At 36.2% G+C, this 24666-nt stretch overlaps 1 protein-coding gene across 18 annotated transcripts in view; it reads left to right on the top strand.

The window, feature by feature from the left end:
• DLG1 (discs large MAGUK scaffold protein 1) overlaps positions 1-24666 on the top strand; it is a 163086-nt gene that overhangs the window by 86879 nt on the left and 51541 nt on the right. For 6 of the 18 annotated variants that reach the window (XM_056358052.1, XM_056358049.1, XM_056358054.1 and 3 more), the window contains 7 exons: positions 9173-9271; positions 13372-13425; positions 17002-17052; positions 18059-18183; positions 19523-19692; positions 20359-20495; positions 22983-23127. In XM_056358052.1, coding sequence (XP_056214027.1) covers positions 9173-9271; positions 13372-13425; positions 17002-17052; positions 18059-18183; positions 19523-19692; positions 20359-20495; positions 22983-23127 — 781 coding nt within the window. Of the gene's footprint in view, positions 1-9172; positions 9272-13371; positions 13426-17001; positions 17053-18058; positions 18184-19522; positions 19693-20355; positions 20496-22982; positions 23128-24666 lie in introns of all 18 variants that reach the window. The other 12 variants (XM_056358051.1, XM_056358048.1, XM_056358053.1 and 9 more) reach the window with 3 other exon arrangements.

A 24666-nucleotide genomic window follows, 5' to 3' on the forward strand; every position in this document is an offset into this window, starting at 1 on the left:
CAATCTGCAAGGGCTGGGTGAGAAACATTTTCCTTCCTGGGATCCAGAAAAACTTTCCTATTTTTCTTACAGTTTTTACATGTACTGATGTTACAGCTCCAAGATAGTTCGCCAGTCCTCAAAATTTCTTAGTAAAACTGTTAGGTACTAAGCTACCCATCTTCATGTAGACATACCCTGACAAGCTTCAGACTCAGCTACTTTGTTTCTGTGCTTTCTGTTCAAACTCTCCTTGGAGAGACCTGGATAGCATCTGAGTGGAGATCTAGGTATTTTTATTCCTTCATCTTTGGGAGACCATGGGAATTTTTTTTGATCCATCATTGCAATGAACAGGGAGAGAGCCCTTAAAGGGGTAGGAGGGTTAGAAATCCAAAAGTTCTGAAGCCAAAAGTTCTTCCTGCTCAGATCAGTGCAGAATGGTAGGCAGGCTTAATTGTAACCACCCATTTATTGAGGTCATCATAATTACGCTTCTCGTTTACCTTAGCCAGTCTCTTTTAAGGTTTTGTTTGCGGTAAATCAGTTTACTGTTGGAAAACAATATAGAGTATGCTGACTTGGATAGGACAATCTGCGCCCTCTCCTCCCCCCCCCCCAGTATATGTGATAGAAACATTGTGGTAACATTTGTAAGCATGAGTGCTTAGAAAGCTGAAAAAGTTCATGTATTTTAAATAATTTGGTTTTTAGCCACTGTCTATGAAATAGTCAGATATTATGTCCATATCAAAACTGGAGAGTTACTCTACTGACATGTTGAGCGAGTAGACATGTGAGTTTGAGTTCATTGGGTGTGAAGCACATCTTTAAAGCAAAGTAATGGTGTGCTGATAAGAGAGAACCTTCTCACATGAAAAAGCAAAACTTACAGAGAGGGAAAATCTTGAGTCGTACTTGTATTCTTGATATTCTCTTTTTTGGTGGTTTTGCTTCCCATCCTCTGTATTCGGCATATTTTAACCTCTGGATTAGCTCATCACCAGTGGCAGTACTCATGCCTGGGTAGAGCTGGGTCTTCTATCTTTGCAGTTCTCAAAATTCAGAAATGTGCAGCATATTAGCATGTCCGATTGTGTTATGCGCTGTTTTGATATATGAATGTTGTTTGGGATTTCAAGTCAATACTGACTGCTTTTGTTCAGATAGTTCTGTACTTCCCCCCCCCCCCCTTGCAAAACTTGGTAAATTTTTATTTGATTTCTGTAAAACTTTGTTCTGGTGGTGTACTTGCGGTATGTTTTTTTTCCAGCTGCCTTTGATGCTATATTTTGTTTAAAGTCCTGGAGAAATACACTCAGGAAAAATGCGCATGTCTTAAATTTCTTGCTTAACAACTCAAGTCACAGACGTTGTGGTACTAAGGACCAGCCCAGGCCACAGGATGGACTTAAGGAGGAATATGGCAGAGATGTGTGTCGGTGTCTATGCCAGCTGTATGCTCAGATTTAGATGCTCTGGGCAGCATACGGCTAACACGGATTATGAATTAGGATGGCTGGCTGTTGTGCTTTTATTCTTACCACAACTGGACTCACCAAACAGCCTATAAATCCCCAAAGGTATGGTTAGATGATTATTGACTTGTGATTTTGAGGAAGATGGATGCAAAATTCCTAAAAAAAAAAAAAAAGACTTCACAAGTGAGACATCCTGTGGCATTCCAGGATGTTCAGTGAAAATATAGAAAAACTACACTGTCAGACCTTAAGTTAGTTATCTCTCGAAAGAAAATGTGTCTTTTACATTCAGCTTTGTCACTAGGTATTGAATCAAAATTGTTTCTTATTACTGTTAAAATTTTATTCACTTTGGAAGATATTTCCTACTTTCAAGAAGAGGTAATGAATATGGGCTTGTTGTCATCAGTCAAGTCATATTAGCAGAAGTTGCTGATTTTGTGGTATCTGCTTGAAGGCGAAGGAAAGGGTTAAGTACAGAATTATTTTGGGAGGATTCTCCCAGCTGAATTGCTTTTTGAAGTAATGAAAGTTGGTTATTGAAGCTTTGAGAAAGACCTTTGCAGTAGACATTGCTGGTCAAATATTAGTACTATTTGCCCTTTCCACAGGTATTGTTGTTACCCAGCTATTGAGTAGGCATTAGAGAATGTGCAAAGAAAACAATTCTTGAAGAAATACTACTTGTGAAAGATTACTGGCACTTCAACAGATTGCTGCAAAGTGTGCACTGTACATTTGATGTGGTAATTTAAAAGAATGAAATATTGATGATTCAGCTTTGTGTTAGCAACTAATTGTTCAGATTTGATATGTAATACAAAAACACAACTCAATCCTGAACCCCGTCTGGTTATGAAAAATCACTTAGCACTTGATATTAGAGTAGTTCTTGATAGTAATTAATACAGTCTGCAGAGAACACTTGCAGGTTCAGCCTTTCTGCAGTCAAAAGATGATCTGCCAAACCTGTGCAGCTTTAGTTACATAATTGCTTTTTCTTGCTTTGAATTATGCATATGTCCCACTGCTTCACCAGAGCTTTTTTTTTCTTCTGCCAGTGTGACTGCAAGGCATGCTCTGCCTTACCTCACATGTGTGAATATAATTGAGCAAAATGATCTTTGTGACTATCAAATATCTGATTAATCTCTTTTAATAGCATTCTTCTTGCCTTCTCTATTTTTTTCCTTTTTTTTTCCTGTTTCAATTTTGTTTATACCATGACTGTTTTAGATAAGCCTTACTGCACTTTGATTATATATTCCTTTCCTCCTCTTCCCATGTGTTTTTACCAACATGCTACATTCACTTTCCATACTTGCATAACACTAGATTTCAATGCGGCCAAAGCTTGTTTTTACTGGAGAAAGCCGTGGCACACTGTGCAGCCCTGGACGCGTTGGGCATTCTGCCTGTACCTCTTGTTCCTTGGCTGTGTTTTGGTGTTTGGACTGTTGCTCTTGGAACTACAAGTGCTTTCAAGTTGGTTTTTTTTCTTTTAATTATTGATAACTTATTGATACCATCTCAGGGACCAAAGGCATGAAGACTTCGAGTAAAAAACCTTGTGCTGTTACTGTTACCTGCCACATAATCTTTGTTCTTTTGCCACTGAAGTCAGCATGTCTGAAAGCACACTGGAGCAATGTGAATTCCTTTGTCTCATCTTTTGCATTGTCTTCCCCTTTTTTATTTGGGGGAGAATATAGGAAGCCAGACAACTGGGTTTCCAAGAATATCATGTCCAGCTTCTCCTCCCCTTGCCCTCACTTTCTCACCTAGCATGCTTCAAAGCTGTTTTTTGTTTGGTTGGTTTTTTTTTTTTTTTTTTTGAGAGGCAGCTTGGTCTATGTGTTTTCAATAAAGTTGATGCCTCCAGGAATAAGATGTTCCTTTTGAATCTGGAACATCACCTATTTTGGGATTTATTATGTATGCAAGAGAAAAGCCTTATACCCCAAACCTCTTGCTTCTTCCTTTCTACATTTTCGTAATTAGACAATGTCATGCTGGGTTAGAAAATAGAGAGTACTGATATGCAAGTAAAATGGGTGGTATGAATGCAGCCTGCTAAACCTCAAGCAATCTTGATAACATCTTTGAGGAAAATAATCTTTATTTATGGTCTACAAAAGCAGCCATTTGGCACACTATTGCCAAAGAGGATACACATACAGAGGTTTCCACACAAGAAACTTCAGTCCAGATAATCCCTGCAGGCTGGGGAATGTGCCCCAGGGTTACTCAGTATTGATGCATCTGTGGAAAATTCTTGAAGGGGAAAAAGTTAGTTGTGATGTACTGGTTTTGAACTGTTTACCCATAGGCACATTCACAACATGCATATCTTCTTCTCTGCCTCTGCCCTTCAATAACAAAATTGAGAGCTTCTTAGGTTGTCCAGAACAGAGCAACCTGGGTGCATCTGCCCATCTCTGTTAGTGGGGCACAGTCCTCCAGCTCCCTGATGCTTTGAAGGCAAAAGACATACCTACCATACGTGTGTGCAAGTCTGTGAATGTTTCTATGACCAATGTACTTACAGCTCCCTGTCACTGGCCAGAAACCTTTCTGTCTCTCCATTTCTGAATATTGCATTAATGATATGTTATGTGGTTCTTGATTATGTCCATTCTGAGTAGAAGATGAGACATGGCAGCTCTTGGTGATTAGAGGAGGATCTGTCAGTTCCTATTTATCTCTTAATATCAATGCTATAAAAATAACTGGAAATGTGTGGACTTAGGTCTGTATTCCTAGTTTTTTAGTCTGTGTGTAAAACTCATGCTGACTCAGATACTCAGATTTACGGTAGGAAGGTGTACAGTGAGAGGGAGAATAATCATGTTTTAATGCTATGAACTGATGAAATCTCGCTATTTATCAAAATACAGTACAGCTGAGCTAATCAAGCTTTGTTTCCTATGTGCTGATGTCCTTCATTCTTATCATACCCAGCACCAGATATTCAGATTCACAGCATATTCTGAGAACAGACCCATGAGGCAAGAGGCAGATGGTGCGTGCTGTGGCTGGCCCAGAGCTGCAAATGCTGGTTGTGTGTCTGCTGTCGACAAGACTGCGTGACCACTGACATAATCCTGCACCTTCCTTCTGTAAAGCTAGGAATATAGGTGTCTCTGTTTAGCTGTCAAATTTCATGTAGACTCTGGGAAATTAACTTCCGATCCTTACCTACTTTTAGAATGATTACTTTAAAATTGGCTAGTAAAGTTAAATATTCAACAGCACAACTAAATCAAGTTAGCTCCTCATTGTGTACTTTTTCCTTGGGGGTGGTGGTAGGAGTTGTTTTGGAGCTTTTTTTGTTATGAAAATTGGGGTAAATTGTAGTAGATAGATCATGCATCCTTGGCATTCAAATCTGAGTGAATAAAATAAAGAATTCCATATTTGTTTAATCACTTTTTAAAAAAAAGTCTTAATTTAAACAATATACACCTTAAAATTGTGGTCTTACAGTGCTGCTATTTTTCATGGAAATGCAGCTCATAAAATTATTAACACAAAGTAATTCTTGTTATGATTTGAACAAATCTGTTTTCTTTGATGGAAGTTTCGTGTTGAAATCTTGTACAATGTGTCTGCCTGTTCACAATTCATATATTTTCCATCATAAGCTTCTTTAAATTCATTAGTTTTCAGCCCCCATAAAGTGTTCGGAACAGTTGGAGGAATTTTAAAATTTTCTAGAAGTAAATCTTGGAGAAGTTCTGAGGTGGTAAAAGACAACAAAGTTTAAGGATAGTAGGAACTTACGGGAGAAAGAAGATAACTGTAACCTTTCATAGCTTCTTCTTAATAAATAGTCAGATGACTTTTGCCATCTATTCAATAATTTGTGCATTGCATTGATTATTTATGCCCAGCAAATTGACTCTTGTGTGGTGGTTCAATGGTGCTCTTTAAATAGAGTGAGAGAGTACACAACATGCAGTACTAGCTAAAAGAGCATTTAGTGTTTCTTCTGACGACCATACTCTAGAAAACAATCATATTTTTAACTTTCTGAGGAAGCAATATTTTGTTTTATTTTCTCTACATTTTTTTTGCAAAAAGGACTATTCGTGTTGCTAGTTTCATGGCTACTCACTATCACAACTACAATTACTGTGGTGCTACAGATGATGGTGAAATGGGAATGCTCAAGCTCACTGATTTAACGAGGAGCCCAAGAATGGAAATACATCAAAATCTTCATATGCAGCCAAAGCAGCCTTTCCGGCATCAGCAGCAGGCACTGAGCATTCATACATCTTTTAGTTCATCCACGCTGCCAGTGTCTTCCAAACACAGAGGAAAATTTATAAACCTACGTGATAGTGTAAAAAAGAGTCCTACCAAAAGCACAGCAAAAGTAAAAGCTGCTAGTGGTTGGGTGTCTGATGGCTCATGTTCTAATTGTTCTTTAGAAAAGGTATGTATTGCACTAAGTACTTATAGATGAGCATTTTTGATGCAAACTGTAGAAATGTCACGCTTTTTTTTTCTTTCTGTAGTTTTACCCCTGCTGTTTCTAGCAACTTTGTAACTTTATTTTGTATGTTGTTGTTAGTAGTCAAAGTAGCAATAATTTAAATTGGGCTGGCAAAGAAATACTTGTGCTCAATGTTTTCCCATTAAGATTGTTACACTGTATACAGTGTGGGTTTTTTACAGTAATTTCTTAAAAATGAGGAAAGTCTGCTTTGATTACTTGTTCTCCAAAATGTATCCTTTAGTCTTCATAAAGAGTAGCATTATGGAATTGGCTGTTTTAGTTGATCTGCTTCAGGATGTGTATGGTGCCGGGATTTAATTTCAGGTTAGTTGGTATTTGCTCACAGAAGGAGTCACTGTGTGTTGGTTAAATGTGAGAAAATGGGTGTGTTCTTCCTTTTCGCAACATCTGGACTTGGTGTTAGGTTTGGAGGCACTCATTGTAATTGATCCCTTAAAGGTATCATCATCTTAGCTTTTTTTAATGATTATTTTTTTGTATATAAATACTTAAGTCCAACCTTAGGCTTTAAAAAAACCAACTACTTGAGTTATATCATAGTATTATAACAGAATGGCTTCTTGTTGTAGGTGTTAGCACGTTTATTTAGGCAGACAGCCTCTGTTAAAGTGAGTTATTGTTCAATCATGCATTCCTATATACAATAGTCTGTCATAATCCTGTGCTATAGTTCATATATATTCAAAACAAAGTTTTTATTTGGTCCACTACTTTTTTTTTGTGTTTGGTTTAGTTCGTGTCCACTCAAACTAAGGTCATTAAATGCTTTAGTCAGACGTCATTATTTAAAGTTACTTTGAGCATAAGCTTTTGTTTTTCTGAATACTTTAGTGTATTTTTTGAGATTTCATAAAAGTTACAAATGTTTCTTGAAAATTCCTGGGAGCTTATTTAGGTGCTGTCACAGATACTGTATCATATAATAATTTTCAGACTGATTGTGTGCCATACTAAAATAAAATTAGCGTTCTAGCATTATAAGGAAGTTCCAGGTTATCTTTCACTGATGATGAAAAATCTTTTAATTTCTTGCATTGTCTTTCTTGGTGGTAGCCATAGTGCCTGCATCACTGCACTGTATTCCATGAAATAGTCAAGTGAAGACAGTCTTGTATTCCATTTGGATTTGCACATTCTTTGAAAGGGATTGCAAGTGTCATCTTTTTCCTCACCCACATGGTAGCGGAGGAGATTCAACAGGAACATTTCCAGGACGATTGGAGGAGCAGAGAGTGGCTTTTAAGAGTTAGTGGATACTAAATGAACAGCACAGAGGGAAAATACAGTGATGGTACTAATAGCTTATGAGACTGGAACCTGAAAGAATTACAGTTACACACTGAACAATGTCAGTTTTAAAATAATGATAAAAATTGGAACTGGTTAGGAGGGTTTCTTGAAGCATTTGGGATTGAGAAGCCCAGAAAGATGTGGGAGTTCATTATTGAACTGAGAAAAGAAAAGCAGCGGGAAAATCAAGCAGCTGTTTGGTGCAGATTGTTTGGGCCATAAGGAAATCAGCTGAAACTTGGTCAGATATTTTGCTAAGTCAAAGGGCAGTGAAGGGTATGGTCAGTATCTAAGCATAACTTCAGTTTGTTTTCAACCTTCTGTTGTTGCAGGAGTTGCAACTGTAAAGTTGGATTTTTTTTCTGATATGCTACTGCTTAGCTTTTCAGCCTTCATGTGTGTATATGTGTATATCTGAAATTTTGGTTAACAGGATTTTTGCTGTGTACGTACATGGGAAGCTGCTTACTTTGGAACAAGGCAGACTTGAAGATGTGGCTTATTTTTTGCATTTGTAGGGCTGAGTGATTGCCCAAGCTATTTAATTTGATTGGCCTTTAAAGGTTGCATCATTCTTCCAGTAACTGGAGGTTTGTTGCATTGACCATTTCCTGCATCCTTTGCAAAATACTTATTATAATTTTTCTAGACTAATTTAGAGTCTCAGTCACTCTCATTTAACACTTGAAAGATAGTGCTGTTGTCCGTAGATGTAAGAATGTTTAAATGACATTAATAATAATCTCTCAAGATAACAAATTCACTTATTCTTACGTTGTTCAACAACTGCAACATTTTTCACCAGCTGTTCATTTTGGGTACCTTGACTTTGAGCTGTAAAAACCTGTAGAAATACTGTATGTGCATTTAATAATGGTTGCTGCTCTTGGGCTGTTTCAGGTTTCTTTAATATTTGCTTTTACTCTTTAATTTGGCGTATGCTACTGGTGCATATTGCTTTGTGTTTTAAAATATCTCAAACTTTCAAAATAATGTTTAATACTGTTATGTTCTGGGGTTTTGGTTCATTTTCAGGATTTAGTATTTTCTGTTGTCATTATGCTTCATTATATTTAAAGATCACAAGATTGTCTTGGAACAACTAAGTTGCAAGAGCTTTGATCTGCTGTTCAGCTTGTAATTTTGATGATAGTTGCCAGTAGTTTATGTTGCTGACAGCTCATTGACAATCAGTACATTGATATCTCCAAATGACTTGAGTCAGTGTTTTGCTCAAAATGCTCTTTCTAATCTGTTCCGTTGCAGCTTGTCAGTAGCTTTCCTGGTTATTATTTTAATGAAAATTTCTAAGACCAAAATTCTACTAGTCTGAAGGTGTATGGTAAACCTCTATGAAGATCTTAGAAGTAGATTGCATTAGTTTTAAGATCTTCCACCCATATGACTAAGATATTTTCTTTGATTTTGCCCACTTTAGAAACCTTACTGTATTGTTGGTTTTCCCCTTTATCAAAGAGGTATATTGGCTTTGTTCAATGGTATCAACTTTAACCACTGTTTCCCTGCTTTTCCACACCGTTGTATATTGGTGAAGGGCTTCTGTTGTAAAACCACCCCACAAAGAGCCTGACTCTGTCCATTGACATTCTGTTGGACCCCAAAGGCTCGTTATTCTGTACTGCAAGGTGAGTAACTTGGTATGAATAAGCAATCCCGGTATGCCTTGTTACTCTGGGTTCCTTGACATTAGCACGTTGCTGAGGATGCACTGCCATGTACAGCATGATTAAAGGTGGCTGTTTGTTTTCAGTTGTAATTAAGTCTCCAAATCTATATGCTATTTCAGGGTTTTTTAAGCTGTTAAATTTGAATCTTGTTTGTTTTAAAATGCTTTTCTAGTTGCTGTTATTTTTGACATTTTGTTGGTAATTTTTAGCCCACAGAAGCTGTTCCTTCCTCTTCTCCCATTGTCCCTGTGATCCCTGTCCCACCAGTCCCTGCTGAGACCACTGTCATCCCATCTACCATACCACAGGTTTTTATTCTTTTTTTTTTGTGTGTGTGTGCGTGTTAAATTTATTCAACTTTTATTTGTTCGATTTGTTTCATTGCTTTGTTTAAATTCACCTTTTGGTACTCTCACACACAGGTTTGAGATGAACTGTCACATAGCTGCATTAGTAATGCACTAAAGTTTCATTCTAATTTTTGGGTGTTTTTATAGCAGCTTTTAGTCCATTTAAAATATCTTTATTTTCATATGGAAGTGAAATAAGTTGTGAAATAACTGAAGAAAAAACCCCATAAGAATGGAAAGAAGCAATAGGATATTTTGTGTTCATGTAATGATTTTAGAGCCATTTCACCCTTATTAAAGTGTTATTGCTTGATTTATTTATAGAAAATTGTCTCATTTCATATACAATCGTGTCAGTGATTGCACTTGCATGACATTTCTAATGTTCTCCAGTTGGTATTAGTGTCCTTGGGGGCATTTAGAATACAAAAGTGTTTTGGGTTTTTTTGTGTGTGGTTGTTTGTGGTGGTTCTTTTTTTTTTTTATCCTTCATCCTTCTATTCCTATTCCTTCTATTCCCAATATATTTGAGTTGTAAGATGTGCTTCCCTTCTGGACCGTCATCCTTTAGGTCATGTAATGTCAACACACAAAAATACCCCAACACTGTCAAGATGAGTGAAAGCAGTAAATACGAGTTAACATGAATATCTTGCGTATAGCTTGCCACGCTGCAGTCACACATTGCAAGTTATGGAATAATTTGGGATAGGTAGCAGTTATGTTTTTGCATACAGAATAGCATTCTGCTTTTATTTTTTTTGTAACTTTCAATGCAAAAATCTTGAATGATGAGTGCATGCCTTCTGAAAAGATAGGTTACTTATTGGAATTGTTTGGTGACAGATATTTATTAACTTTAAAAGGGAATTAAGCTATCCAGAATATTGCCGTAGTATTTTTGCTGTATACATGTCAATATTTACTTTTCTTAAGGTCTGCTTTCAAGCTAGGCAGCTGAACTGGCAACAGGTGGTAATCTTTTTTATTTTGCTACATTGTTAAATTTTACAAAATCCAATAATTATCACAAGTTTTTACAGTTGGTGGTTTTATAGTGCAGTTTCTAGTGGATGTGTGTTTACATGCATCTGTCACCCGTGCTTTTCCCAACAGACAGACGAGAGTTTTGATTAGTTTCAGAAACACTTATTTCTTATATAGAGAGATTCTGCCCACATCAGGAAGGCAGGCAGGCAGACTAGTGCAGCCAGTAGACTTTTGTTGTCATCCTTGATGGATAAAGATAACTGAGTCTCCAGTAGCATTTACTTTCAGGGAATTGCCAGCAGGCTAAACTTAATTTAAAATAAAATAATTACTGCAATATGTGTTTATATTTTCTTTGACTGCCATTGCTGTGACAGCGTTACTGTTCATTGATGATGCTGGATTACAAGCAGAAGAGTAAGAATTGAACGGTCTGTGCCTCTGTCCTCTGAAAGCATATAAATGTCTGCAGGAGTTAGCTATATAATTCTGCATAATTTGTGATTCTAAGCAATTAGAAAATACCATAGAAAGTTATAATCTACTTTGGATTTGGCAGATGCATTTTTGTACAGCAGATAGATCTCTCTGTTTTGTTAATCTCTTTATCCCTTAGGCAAGTCCGTAGTCTGCTTGTACACAAATTTGTGAAATAGCTTTTAAATATTTGAACAAGCCCTGGCACCGAAGCTTGAAAGTGTTAGGTAATTTGGACAACTCTTGTAAAACGGACTGAAATACCAGGTCTTGCTTCCAAAAACATTGGACGTTTTGAGTGAGATGTTGCCCTGTGTCATTGCTGTGTCCAGGCATACCTTGCACAAAGCTTTTCTCCTTCCTGCTGGGAAATGACGGTAAATTACTGCTTCTTGATGCAGTAATCCAGATAAATGCAGAAGGACTGTTAGGAACAACCACTTAATTTATGGAAGATCTTTTGCATAGGTTGGCTGGTTTGTGTCTCAAACATACTCTTCACATAGAAACCTCACCTACTAATAGCAATTTGCTTTTAGCTAGTTCTCGTCTTTTTTTAAGATGTTAAAAGAACACTTGTCAGCCTCAAGAAAAAGATTCATGGGAAACCAGCTTTCATAGGCACTTCTGTTGAATATACTTGGATATTACAGAAACTTAATATTAAAGAAAAACAAATTAGAAAAATTAAATGAAATTTAAGCAATGTGACTGAACTTTCAAAGTTAATCCTTGTTTTATTTTCTGTTTATAAAATAAAAATCTTCTCATATTTGATACACAAATAGAATAATAAATGTATGCTGGTCTCTTATAGATCCAGCGGAGATTATACTCCTAATGCCTCATATTCAGTGAGGTTCTTAATACAATATATTGTTTTGTTTTTCTGACTACCATGTTAATTGTAGAACTTTAACAGGGATGGTGATACATAATTTCATTGATTGGTATTTTTAGTACAGGATTTTAATTTTGGTTTTATTTTAATAGAACTTGCACTTGAATAAGAAGCAGAAATTGGAATGTAACGTAATGGCAGAAAATGGTTGTGAGGGGTAGCATTGTTTCTGTCTGATATCTGTCTCATTAACAGATTTTTGTTATGACACTAGTAAGTAGTACTTGGTATCTGTACTGCATAAAGTGTGCCTGTGCTTCTGCTGAGAGAATTGCTGGGTGAGAAGGGTGTTTGGCATTTTGACAGTCATCAGTGTCATCCTTCTTGTTTCCTTTTTTTTAATAGTCTGTTCTGTTAACTTGTGTAGATACCATCTGATTTTAGCACTTAGTAGATGATACAGGCCTAATTTCTGACAAAGCGAACTGATAGCAGGTTGATGATTCCTGTCTAGTGATGGTAGGTTATTCATCTCGGTCTTTTGTTAAGGACGTTCTGAGTCATCGCTTACTTCCCAGCTTTTGGGAGCTTTTAAAAATCATCAATTCCTCAAAAGTACATTGTTGTCATGATAATGAAACTAAAATGCAGAATATGAATAGATTAATTTGTCTTTTTTTTTTTTTGATCTTCAGCTCATCTTTGAATGAGTTTAATACTAGCTTCTATTGCAGCCTGTTACAACTGTCCCTGTATTTCTTTCTGCACACATACACACATGTAAGAGATTTTTTTTTTAAAAAGGATAAAGAATATCTTAATTTTTAAGATAATGGATTTTTTTTATACATACCCCCCCTCAGCTTCATTAAAACAGTAAGGAGATGAACTTTGTTTTGTTCCACTGAGTTTGTAGGTTCTGTTGAACTTAATACCACAACAGTATTGAGGAGTCTGGAATATATCTGCATTGCACTTACACCCTTAGAGCAGCCTAGATGCTGCCTATTTTAAATGCAGATAATTGATGTAAAAATAGGAAATCTGTTTATTTGAAATAGTTTCAGATAAATCTGTATAGACTGGTGGCATTTGCAACCTCAGTAACATCAGAGAGTAAGAGCTTTAGCTTATTCTACAAGTTCCTGACCAGCAAGAACGCTATACTGTTTCGATAGTTCTGTAGCAGTAATCTCTGCTTGTGGCTTGTGAATCCATGACAATTTTCTGATAGAAGCACAAGCTGCTGTGCAGTAGATGAATGTCTGCTGTGGTTTTTCTTTCACAAGTCAGTTTTGTAGATCCTTTCATCCATAACTTCTCTTAAGTTTCTGTATTGTATGTTGAAGGGCTGTGTATGTGTGTGTATCTTCCTAGCAGGGAGAAAGAAGAATCAAACATGGTTTTAAGATAAAGCACCTTCTGAATGTCATACCACAAGTACTAGAGTGACTGACATCATGTCAAATGATAGCATGACCCAGTTTTCCTTTGAAATGCAACATAATAAATGACAAAACTTGCATATAAAATATGAGCTCAGAGTTTTGGAAGAGTGTGGTTTTGTGGTGTGAAAGCAATTTGTTCAGGGTAGAAACAAGTGTTCTGAAGGTGAATTTCTGAGATTCTCAGGTGGAGGCTACCTTTTAACAGAACTTTGAGAAACACAGCAAATTAAGTCTTGTACAATTATCACTAGTATTGCTTTCTATGATGCTGTATAATTTTTTGAATTATTCTTTTATTAAAGGCAAATCCCCCTCCAGTGCTGGTGAATACAGATTCTTTGGAGACTCCAACATACGTAAGCCTATACTTGCTTTAAATTATAACTGTAGATAACGTTTTATGTATGTAGTTGTGTAGGTCTGTTGTTATTTAGTAAAACCTATTTTACCTCTTTGAAGGTACTTGATTTTGTCAGCTGTCCTGATGGTTATTTGATGTCCTTGTCCTTAAATAGCTGTTTCATGAAAAGAAGTTGTAGATTGCAGGTGCAAGGTTCTGTGTTAAGGACCGGTGTGTGACAGTGCAAAACACCACTGAGGTTTCAGTGGTTCAGTGTTCAGAGGACAATCTGTTTCTTCAACTGTGCAGGCAGATGCTTTAATATTTAATGTGCTGTTTCTGTTGCACATCTCATAAAAACACTTCTTCATGCAGTGGCTATACTTAAGATTTTAGTGCCTGAATGTTCATAAAAATGGGTTGGTTCTGTTTGAAACATTAAGGTAATAAGTGTAGTTATAGGGAGGCTAAAATTTGTATTTGGCAGTGTGTGTTTTGTGATATGAATACCACTGACTGATAGACTTCAGAGGCTTTGGGACGTATGTAAGTTTGGCATAGTTCCAGGTCTGAATTTTCCCCTACCTTCCTCCTGTAATTACTTTAGTAACTACAAAAAGTAGTAATTTTCCTGAACAGTCTTAATGCCTGTACTAGTTGGTTTTACTTTGTTTAAGTACCGATATTGGCAAGTGAGGAGTAAATCCTGTCCTTGTCAAAAGCATTCATAACTTAGCAAAACTGCTAGACAGCCGCTGTAATAAGACAAACAAAAGTGTGAATTAACACTTCGAGCAGAAGACAAAAGATCTGTACTGTGACATAATTGGCTCATAAATGAGTCCCAAGTGTAATAATGATGCCTCTGACTAAAAGATCACAGCAGTAGCCTGAAGTTTGTGGCCCTCTTATTGATGTGATGCAGATACAGTGTAGAAAATCTTGCTGAAGGTGAGGTGTCTCCCTGCACACACAAACTAAACCAAGAAGAAAAGTGATTAGTAAATATGTATTCACATTTCAGAAGGCTCTGTCTGATAAGGTCACATGGAGAACAGTAGATAGTAGAAATAAGAAGAGAAAGTAGCATTAACAGAAAAAACTGACACTCAAAAGCTATCTAAATTACCAGTTTTCCCGTAATTATCTGTAATCTAATCTAGTCTGTAAGCATAGGAATTTGAGTAAGGGAATGTCTTTCTAGGTTCCCAAGTAGCTAATGGTATTGTTAAGCAATAAGTATGTAAAAAAATGTAAAATTGTACTTGTTAGGTAACTGCATCAATAATCTACAAAAACCTTAACAATTAAAGCTTTTTCTATTGGAAAAAAAAAGGCAAAATACTAATCTAGAAAGTTATCAAGGAACAAGTGGTGAAGAACATAGCTCTTATTACCTAAATCATAAAGCTGCGGAGGAAGTGCCCCCTCTTAGAACTCAAACTGGGATGGGGGGAAAAAAAACCCAAACCACCACAAAGAAGCATATTTTTTTATTCTTGGCAAGAGCCCAAGGAAATACAGACAAAACTGAAGATGGTGGCATGTGGAAAGCTTAACCATACCAAACTAACTTCAGTACAGCCAAAAATCTCTAACCAGATTCTGCTGAACTTCTAATAGGTTTTCAGATTCAAGGAAGATTGCTGTAGTTAATTACAGTATTGAACTTCCTTCATCCAGGAGAAGTCCCTGCAAATAGAGGTTAGCTTAGCGGATCTGAGATCACTTCAAAACTTGCAAAAAGTAGAATAGGACAGTGATTTTTATCATTTGATGTTTTCTTGCTCCTGTCTCTGTTAATGCTCAGTTTGTTAGATAAAATCAAAGGTAAATTAAAAAAAAGGAAGAAAAAAAAGGGACTACAGAACTGAGCTAAAGTAGCAGATAAAAATAGAGGTTCTTATTTGCTCCTCTTTGTGTAGATGGTAGTTTAAAACTGTATTACAGAGCTTTGTACATGGAAATAAACAAGAAGAGACTTTAGGAATGGCTTTGTTTTGCTTAATGGTAATGGATAGGGAAATTTTTGCTTGTCCTTATGATTTCTTTAAAAGAAAAAAAAAAAAGCCACATATTGATTGGTCATCAAGAACAGTTTCCCAGGTACTGTAGTGCTGGATGACTGGTGCAGTTAGCACATATTGTCATTCTTGTGGATAATAGCACAAGCACTAAGCTAACATAAGAACTTCTTGATCACAGTTGGTGCAGCAATGGATACAGTTTCATGTATTCAGAAGGTCAAGACCTTTTCCTTTTTTAATGGAGAAATATCACGTGGTAAAACCACGGTATCTTTTGTATCTTTTCCATTGAACAAACTACTAAGGACATAATAATTTTTGAGGTACTGCACAAAGATAATCTGTTATGTCTGGAGTGGACATGGCCTCTATTGTATTGTATGGAGATATAATTACAGATTGAGGGAAAAAACTACTGAGGGATAAATGAGCTTGAGATTAGACAGCCTGTGAAAGTTGTGGCATCTTCAATTTTTGGACCTTTTAAATTTTTCAAATAAACATATAAGGAATTAAGTATATGTGATCTTAATTTTGTTTAGGGTGAATTTAACGTCCCTTTTAAAATTATCTGCTAGAAAATTGTGCAGATGTTAAAATACTTCCTTATATAAATATAGTTTTTATCTTTATAAAATTTTCAATAGTATGTTAAGAGTACAGAAGATTACCAGATATAGAATATCTTAGGAATAGACAAGATGATGTGTAAAATAATACTATAAATGTGATTTCTTATCTTGTTAAATATTTCATCCAAAAAGGCTTGAAATAGAAAATTGCCTGTAGCTGCATGTTGTATGTGCTGCTGTAGGTACCTGTGAAGGAAAGAATTTGAGTTCCAAGATACCTTAGTAACTAAAAAAAAAAACCCAGTTAATGGTACTTTTAGGTATTTGTTTTAATTTAATGTAGCTATTTGCTATTTCTGTTACTTGATTCTCTATTAGTTCTATAGACAGCAAAGAATGTGGGTGTAATTTCTAACTTACTTCCAGTATTTGGCGTTTTTATCTACCTTTATAAAATATTCTTCTAAACTCTTCTGGTTTTGATCCTGTTTTAATATGTTGATCTTGTATGTGTCACATAAATAGTAATATAAACATTCTAGTGAGAAATGGTATAAAGCATCAATCTTTGATTTTTCTCTGCTCTGTGAGGAACCACAGTTTGAAAATACTGCTCTGTTTTTCTGTACAATTTCCTGTCTACCTCATGACTCCTTCCTTTTTTTCTCAGTTTCAACTTGCTGTATGGCCTGAGGAACATCTGAGGATCCTAAAAGCAACTATTTTTTTCTGGCAATCAGAAGCAGAGGGCCTCTGTTCTACAGTTTCTGTGTAGCATAGTCTGCTCTCTGAAATTAAATGAGTTTAACTTTTAACCTCATACAAAAGGAGTGTCTGATTCATGCACAGAGCAGTGTGAGAAATCACACGTCCCCTCTGAGCTCAGTGGTCACTATGAATCACCTGAGATTTGGTGGGAGTAAACCGCCAGCTGAGCAAACAGTCATGTAAAGTGTAAAATTCTCAGTAAGTCTCACTTTTTTTTCTTTATAGGTCAATGGCACAGATGCAGATTACGAGTATGAAGAAATTACGCTTGAAAGGGTAACATGATAAATGTATTTCTGTACTCTGTTTTAGATGGGGCTTGTGGAACTTAAAGAAGAAATAATAACATCTTCATACTGCTAGATGGCAATCCAAAAATCCAAACCAATTCTTACTGTTTTTTTGTTTTTGGGGTTTTTTTTTTTATTTTCTTTAGGTAGATTATTTAACCTAAAGAAAGAAAAATACACAACCAGTTCCTGAAGCAGGAATAGGAGCTTTTATTATTATCTTTGACCATTAAGAGTAAAATGGGGGAAGGATCTCCCTGAGACATGCTGCATGCATTTAATTATCTAGGCTCATAGAGAGTAACAGCACAAATTATGGTTTCATTTCCTATATTGCCATTTATGAGAGGCTTTTGTTTATACCATTAAGTTTTATGTTGATGTTCAGGTTTCCAGTTGAGATTGCAAGTGACGCCTTGTCATATACCTTGCTTTGTTAGGTGTACAATGTTGAGATCCGTCTTGGCGCTTGAGCTACACTGTTATGGTTGTGTTTGATACTTGTGCAGTTCTGGCAGTTACTGCGAGGGTGAAGTGGTCTTGCAGGTGACAGTAAGGTCAAGAAACCTTAAAGAGAAAATCTCACTCTGAATCTCTGCATCTGTTAAGATGGTATTACATACGTGACACAAATGACTTGGGGACTTCTCTGGAAAAAATAATTTAGCACTAGTAATTTAATGAGGAACAAATATTTGTACGAATATCTCAAAGATCTAGCTCACGAGAGAGGGAAGCTTTTATCTAGTTTATCCAGCTCGCTTCAATGAGAGTGCTGTGGGGTTGGAACTGTATCTCACAGTTACACAATGATTTTATGTTCTATGAAAAAAAGTATAATTACATCTTACATATGGTTATGTGTAGTATACTGCTTAAATTGTCTTTTAATATTTTTTATCAGTGAAAATTATATAGATTTGGTTCTATATACTAGAATATCTTTTCCCCCCAAAAGAAATGTGTAAATTTTTTTTCCCCTCTACCTTTAGGGAAATTCAGGACTTGGCTTTAGCATTGCAGGTGGTACAGACAACCCACATATTGGGGATGATTCAAGTATTTTCATTACAAAAATTATAGCCGGGGGTGCAGCTGCACAAGATGGAAGATTACGGTATGATGACTTTCTGTGTTGGGTTGCTAAATGTTTATTATTATGTTTTCAAACAGTGGATAGCAAACTTTCTGTTACTTTTAGTAGTTTTATCATGCTACATTACGTGTTAAGTAAATTTTTCTTGCAGAAGTATTTCTAAATAATGAAAAATATTTGAGTGGACCATTTTTATTTTTTCCCCAACCAATAAAATATATAGTTAAGTGAAATTAAGTGAACTTTATCTTTTCTATTCAGTGTTATAAATTGATTATGCTGTATATTCTATAACAGGATAGGTAGCTCTTCATTATCCATGTGCAGATTTTCTGATCTGTAAGACAGTTGAGCTTAGTAACAACCCTCTTTTATGCTTGGTATAATTCTGTGTCTTAAATTTTCAAAGATACTACACAGCTTCAAAAGCAGTACTTTTTGTTTAAACTAATAGAGTACTCCTTCTCCAGTATACCCCATTTTCTTATTTAATTGTTGACTGATACTACTATTTATTCCTAGTGAGGAAATGTTGGCGTATTACTAGGTGGTAGCAAGTGATATTTTCAACTTCCTTTGAAGAGTACTGTTAGGAGTTAACAACAAATTGCACTAATGAGTTACTTTTCTAATCCAGAACAGTCTTTTAAGTCTCCTGTATCACTGTGTGGAAAAACCCCACATCTGATTGTAGGACCAGCTTTTTTTCTATTGTGTTGTCAAGAAGTTGCCCTATCATTTTTGGTGCAAATGCCTGATGCGTTATGGTTTTTAGTCCTAATAAGCTTATTTCATGGCTTTATTTTAGCTTGTTGGCCATTGCCAGAGCTACATCTGGCAGGACATGGTGACAGGTGGGTCAGGCATTGTACTTAGTGTAATGAGAGCTTAGTGTTACTACAGCAACTTGTTAAATGGAGTGGAATGCCAGCACTGAAATGGCTTGTGAAAAGCAGGAACGGAGGTTGGCTTATTCATATCATGGCTTAAAACCAGTGTGTTTTCATTGTGTGCCTCCTAGTCTCTGATTCCTTTTTTTTAGTTCTTGTAGCTCTAAATGAAAGGTAGTTTGTACAAAGCTCTGTTCAAAATGCTGCTTGAATGAAACATATATAAAATGGTGTCCTCTTAGGCTGTGAACAAAGTATTTCCATTAAATGTTTTCTAGTGGTCCTTGTTTTACTTTTAAGCGCTAATAATGAATTTTAGAACATTGTCTTGAATCAGTATAATTTTGGAGCAAAATCTTTGTATCTTAATGTGTTAACATGTATGTTAGCATATTGTAGATAAAATTAGACTCCTAATGTGTGCGCTCTGCTGTAACACAACAGCTGAACATGAATGTTGCTGTCTCTAGGGTTAATGATTGTATTCTACGAGTAAATGAAGTGGATGTTCGTGATGTGACACACAGCAAAGCAGTAGAAGCATTGAAAGAAGCGGGATCAATTGTGCGATTGTATGTCAAAAGAAGAAAACCAGTCACAGAAAAAATAGTGGAAATCAAACTTGTAAAAGGTCCTAAAGGTACGTAGGAAGTATAAAGCTTCTTTTTCACAAAGAAAGAGTTGATGATAGACTTCTGCATTTATTTTTCAAAATAAAATAGTACCTTGCATGTGAAGTTGTGGGAAATGCAGAATAATGAAAAATAAGATAATGGCCTCTCAAATGCTTCTGCATTTTCATCCGTGTGTCTTGAAACTGTTCTTGTAGAATGCATATTTGTCTTTCAAATGATAAAAAAAATGTGTTTCTGATAGTATCTACTAAATAAGTACGTTATATACAAGAGTAAAATATTTAATTGAATTACTGAGAAAGGATCTTTGAGAGATTAAAAACCATTTAGAGGAAGTATTATTTGGTTCTGTAAGGGTAAATGTTGGACAGTGGTTCTTTAAGTATCAGTGGTGATGATATAGCTCTGCTGTGTACATCTTTCACAGGGCACGAACTAAATAATTTAGCTTTTAATTTTCAGAACTTCTGTAAATGTTAGGTCTTTTCCAGAACTTTCTGGAAAACTATGAGTTCACTTGGAAAGGCATCCAGTATTGCTTCAGCCAGAGCCTAATATTTTTACATATGTGTATGAGTATGCGTGATACAAATAGCATTATTATTTATATAATAATTCAAATGTTATGAATGCTAAAAGGTTTGTTGAGTAATGACTTTATCTTCAAGCAGGTCTTGGTTTCAGTATTGCTGGTGGTGTAGGAAATCAGCATATACCTGGAGACAACAGCATCTATGTAACCAAAATCATTGAAGGTGGGGCAGCACATAAAGATGGCAAACTTCAGATTGGGGACAAACTCTTAGCTGTAAGTAAGAGCTGCATTTTTCTAATAGTCATTCACTTTTAGGCCCAGTAAGGGCATGGTTCACTTTGTGGCTGAGCTGCATGCCAGTGGAATGTGATTTCATAGAAATGAGTAAAAAAAATTGGTATTGCCAGAAAATCAGTGATAAAAATGAAATCTGCAATGTTCACCACCATCTCATCAGAAAATCTGAAATCTGTTCCTCAGCCCAATGTTTCATGCAAACCCTGTATTAATCAGAATGTTTATTTCTCATGCCTGCTGCTATTTTTCTGGGAGCTGAGTGATGGGACTGTAAACCAGCATACAATGGGATTGTTTCTCTTCTCAGAAAAGAATGGAAAGGAACTCCACGGACTGGTGGCTGGCCAGCCTGTAGTGAAACTGCTGCTTATGCTGGATTTCAGTGTTTGTAATGCTTTTGAAAGTTGAATTTTCTGTTCACGAAGTAAAAACAAATTTCAACTTCCTTAAATTCCGTCTGTAAATCTAGTTGTCCAGCTAGAAGAACAAGAACCAGAGCCAGGAAATTCTGAATGAATTTGAATTGTGAACTCAGCACCTTGTAAGGTCTAATTGCTCTGCCCTCATACCTCTGCCAGGCAGCATCTGCTTCTGTAAGAGCTCTGAGTACATCTGTACTCAGGAGTACAGGAGAACAGAATATGTGCTTTGATTGCTCTTCGAACAGTAAGAAACTGCCTAAACATCCTAAACATTTAGTGCAGAGAATCCCATCTGTAAAAAGCGTTTTCGGATAAGTTAGTTACAAATACAGAGTTGGGAGAACTTAAAGAATCCTGGGCTTATCCCTTTATCTAAAAAAAAAATCCTGCTTTTTTTAAGTATTAGGAATGATATATTGGTGTTACAATGGATAGTTCTGTGAAATCAGCTCAAGACATGAGCAAATCCTTACATGAGAACTAGGAGGAAAAAAGAGAGATAACGTATTGTTTACTATTAGCTGCACAATAAATACACACCTTCATATGCCATGCGAATTCAAAAACCCAAATATCCAGCTGCTTGATGATAGTGCTGTTAATAGTTGATGTTTTTAAGTTTTAAAATCAGCGTGATAGGAAGTGTTTGGATTATAGGACTTTCTCACAATGCAAAGGCACTGGCAAGCTTTCTTTTAATGGCAAACTGCTTTCCAGTGTTAAAATTTGTCACATGTACAAAAAATTGCATGCGAACTTGCTTATAACATATGCAAGATTTTAAGGAATTTTTGTTAGAAATATCAAACTTGTGCAACAGTTAAATTTGTTCAGTATGACTTAATTTAATTTCATCAGGCAAATTTTTTTAATGGATAAAGTAGCTCTTGATTAATACCAGACACTTCAGAGACGCAAGGAGCATAGGCACTGTGCTATTTCATACAGTAAATACAACGTCCTGGTTTATTGAATCTGTAGTCATTCCCTCAGTTAATTAGTTTAGGAAAGAAGTGAGTAAAATGTCATCTATAATATATTCTGATTAGTTGAATTTCACTTTAGTCGAAGCTATAGTCACTAATGTAGAGATAAGCTCCCATATTCTGCAGAATGTAACTTTCTGCCTGTGTCTTCAGGCGGCACTGCAATTACCAGTGCACTGCAAAATGACTTTTCGGTCATCAGGAGTGGCAGAAATTTAAATCTGTGTTTTGTTTTGGTTTTGTTTTGTTTTTGTTTTTTGTTTTTTGTTTTTTTTTTAAAAAAACACCACAAAAAAACGGGCTTTTAAAGCTTTTTAAGGGCTTTTAGAAAACTTTAAGGAAACTTTTAGAAAATACAGATAAAAAGAATATATTTAAGCAGTAGAGCTTTTTCTCCACAAAATACAATTGATAGACCCAATTGTTTTTGCACGGTTTATTAAGTTAAGTAATCAAACAGAGGAAAGTGTCTTTGGTCCCTCAGGTTCAGTGCCGTACAGGCCTTATTTCCCATTTTGGCTGGATTTATCTGCAGAAGTTACTTCCTTCTTCAGAATATGGAAGAGAGGGTCAGCAACGCAATGTACTAAGGCTTTATATGAGATACTAACTGTTAAAGGATTTTTAAAATTATTTTTTAAACTGAAGTGCTAGTGTTTCACTTTAATAGCAATAGTTAAAAAAATTACCTGTAAACTAGTTCTTGTTACTTGACATGTAAATCAGTTACTTTGGGATTTTCTCCAATTTTGATCCCTACTTTTGACCTCTTGCAAGAATATGTTGTCCCATTATAATGCCTAGAACTTAATTATGTCATGACAAGATCACGTAGGATTTATTCTTGCTAGAAGAAACTTTCTTCTCTTGGATGCTTGCAGTAACACACTGTCTCAGTGCTGTGATTGTGCATGCACAGCACTACAAAGCATCTCATATAACTTTCATATAGCTTGTTATGTCTGTGGTGCACGAATCCTAATAAGTTTAATGCCAGAGTGCTCCAAAAGCTTTCAGTGAGTGTCCTATGAAAATTTTAATTTTTTTCTCTTTAGGTGAACAGTGTTTGCTTAGAAGAAGTTACTCATGAAGAAGCAGTGACTGCCTTAAAAAACACATCAGACTTTGTTTATCTGAAAGTTGCAAAACCCACCAGCATGTTCATGAATGATAGTTATGCCCCTCCTGACATCACAAACTGTAAGTTCAGCTTATCTTTGTGATTTAATGTTTTTTTTTTTTCTTTAAGGCTTCAACATGCTCCATTTTTAGTATTTTAACAGTTTCAAACTTTTAAAATTATGCAGTGTGAAAATGTGATACGAGAAAGTTGATTAATTAGGAAAACTATATACTGCAGTTTGTGTACTGAAAAAACAGCAACAATGGGGCTTTTAGTATGTTTCCGTGACTGATGGGGCCTAGTCCTAGTGACTTGATGTTTCTGATCTTGCTGATGAGTACGAGAACATGTGCCTCATCGTCCTGGTGGCTGTGAAGAGTAACAGACAAATGCACTGCGTGGATGATGCGTCCTGTGAAATGAGCACCGAGTTTATCGGAAACATCCAAAAGCACAGCGCACAGTATTAACTGGCTTGCTATCTGTGCTGTCTGCAGAACATGAAGTGGATTGCTCACTATGCTAACTTTTGTGAGCATGGTGGTTCATTCAAAAGTCCACAAAACACCAAATTCAGAATTTGGTTGTCTTCAAGACTTTCTGTCTGGAACTGGTCTAGTTTAGTTGTAGGGCTGCCTTACTTTCCCTGGTGATGGGGATTTAAAATTTAGAGCTTAAGGATACTGAAGAACTGTTTAAAAAACCTGGTTCACAGATTTCAGTATCTAGGTTTTCTGCAAAATCTGTTTTTTTTAGTACTCCTGTAATAAGAGTACTAGCCACACAGTAATACGTCTTGTCAGGTGGTCTGATGGTGCAAAAGATGGGACACAATAAGTTAGCATCCATGTAGATAATTGAATCATTTGATATTTCTTTGGGGTTAGTGTCTGAATCAAGGAACATTTGATCAAGAGGTTTCTGAGATTCTGATTTATGGCAGTATTTATTGAGGAGAGTACACATCCTGCCAACGATGTGCACTTAGTGCTGACAATTGACCTTGGTCATTTGATATTTATCAGAGTGAGTGAACAGTTTCTGGCTGCCTGTGGGGGAAGTTGATGTTGAAAATCTTGTTAAAGAAGAGTTGGGGCTGTCTGAGACCAGAGCATTTAGCAGGGAATGAATGTGGAAAAAATAGCTCAGGGTTGCGTGCAGTAGCTCTGGAGACTGGTATGTGTATGGGCGATCAGAGTTTGACCGCAGCCCTTGACAGTCCAGAATCGTTGATTGCTATGCCTGTTCTGTTGCTTCTGTGGGTTTTTTTTCCTTTTAACCCTTGAGGTGCAGATTGCTAATTTAAACAGTTACTCTACGCTGATCTCTATTTTCTGACTCAGGAAGAATGCAATTATGAAAGATTGATCTTTCTGAACGCGTTCCCTTTTGCGTACTGTTCTCTTATGTGGCATCCAGACTCTGAGACATGGAACTTACAGTATAGGAAACATGGAAATTCAACAAAAAAATCCCTGTGTTCATGGTATGCAGAGGAACAGCAGCACTGTAGGTGGGATGGTCCTGTGGACTGAAGCCACCCAGCTGGCTAGCACCATTGGCAGCTAAACAGATTTGTGCATTTGTTAATCATAGGTATTAGTCTTCTGTAGTAG

The sequence above is a fragment of the Falco biarmicus genome, chromosome 13 (assembly GCF_023638135.1).
Source record: "Falco biarmicus isolate bFalBia1 chromosome 13, bFalBia1.pri, whole genome shotgun sequence".
Lineage (NCBI taxonomy): Eukaryota > Metazoa > Chordata > Aves > Falconiformes > Falconidae > Falco > Falco biarmicus.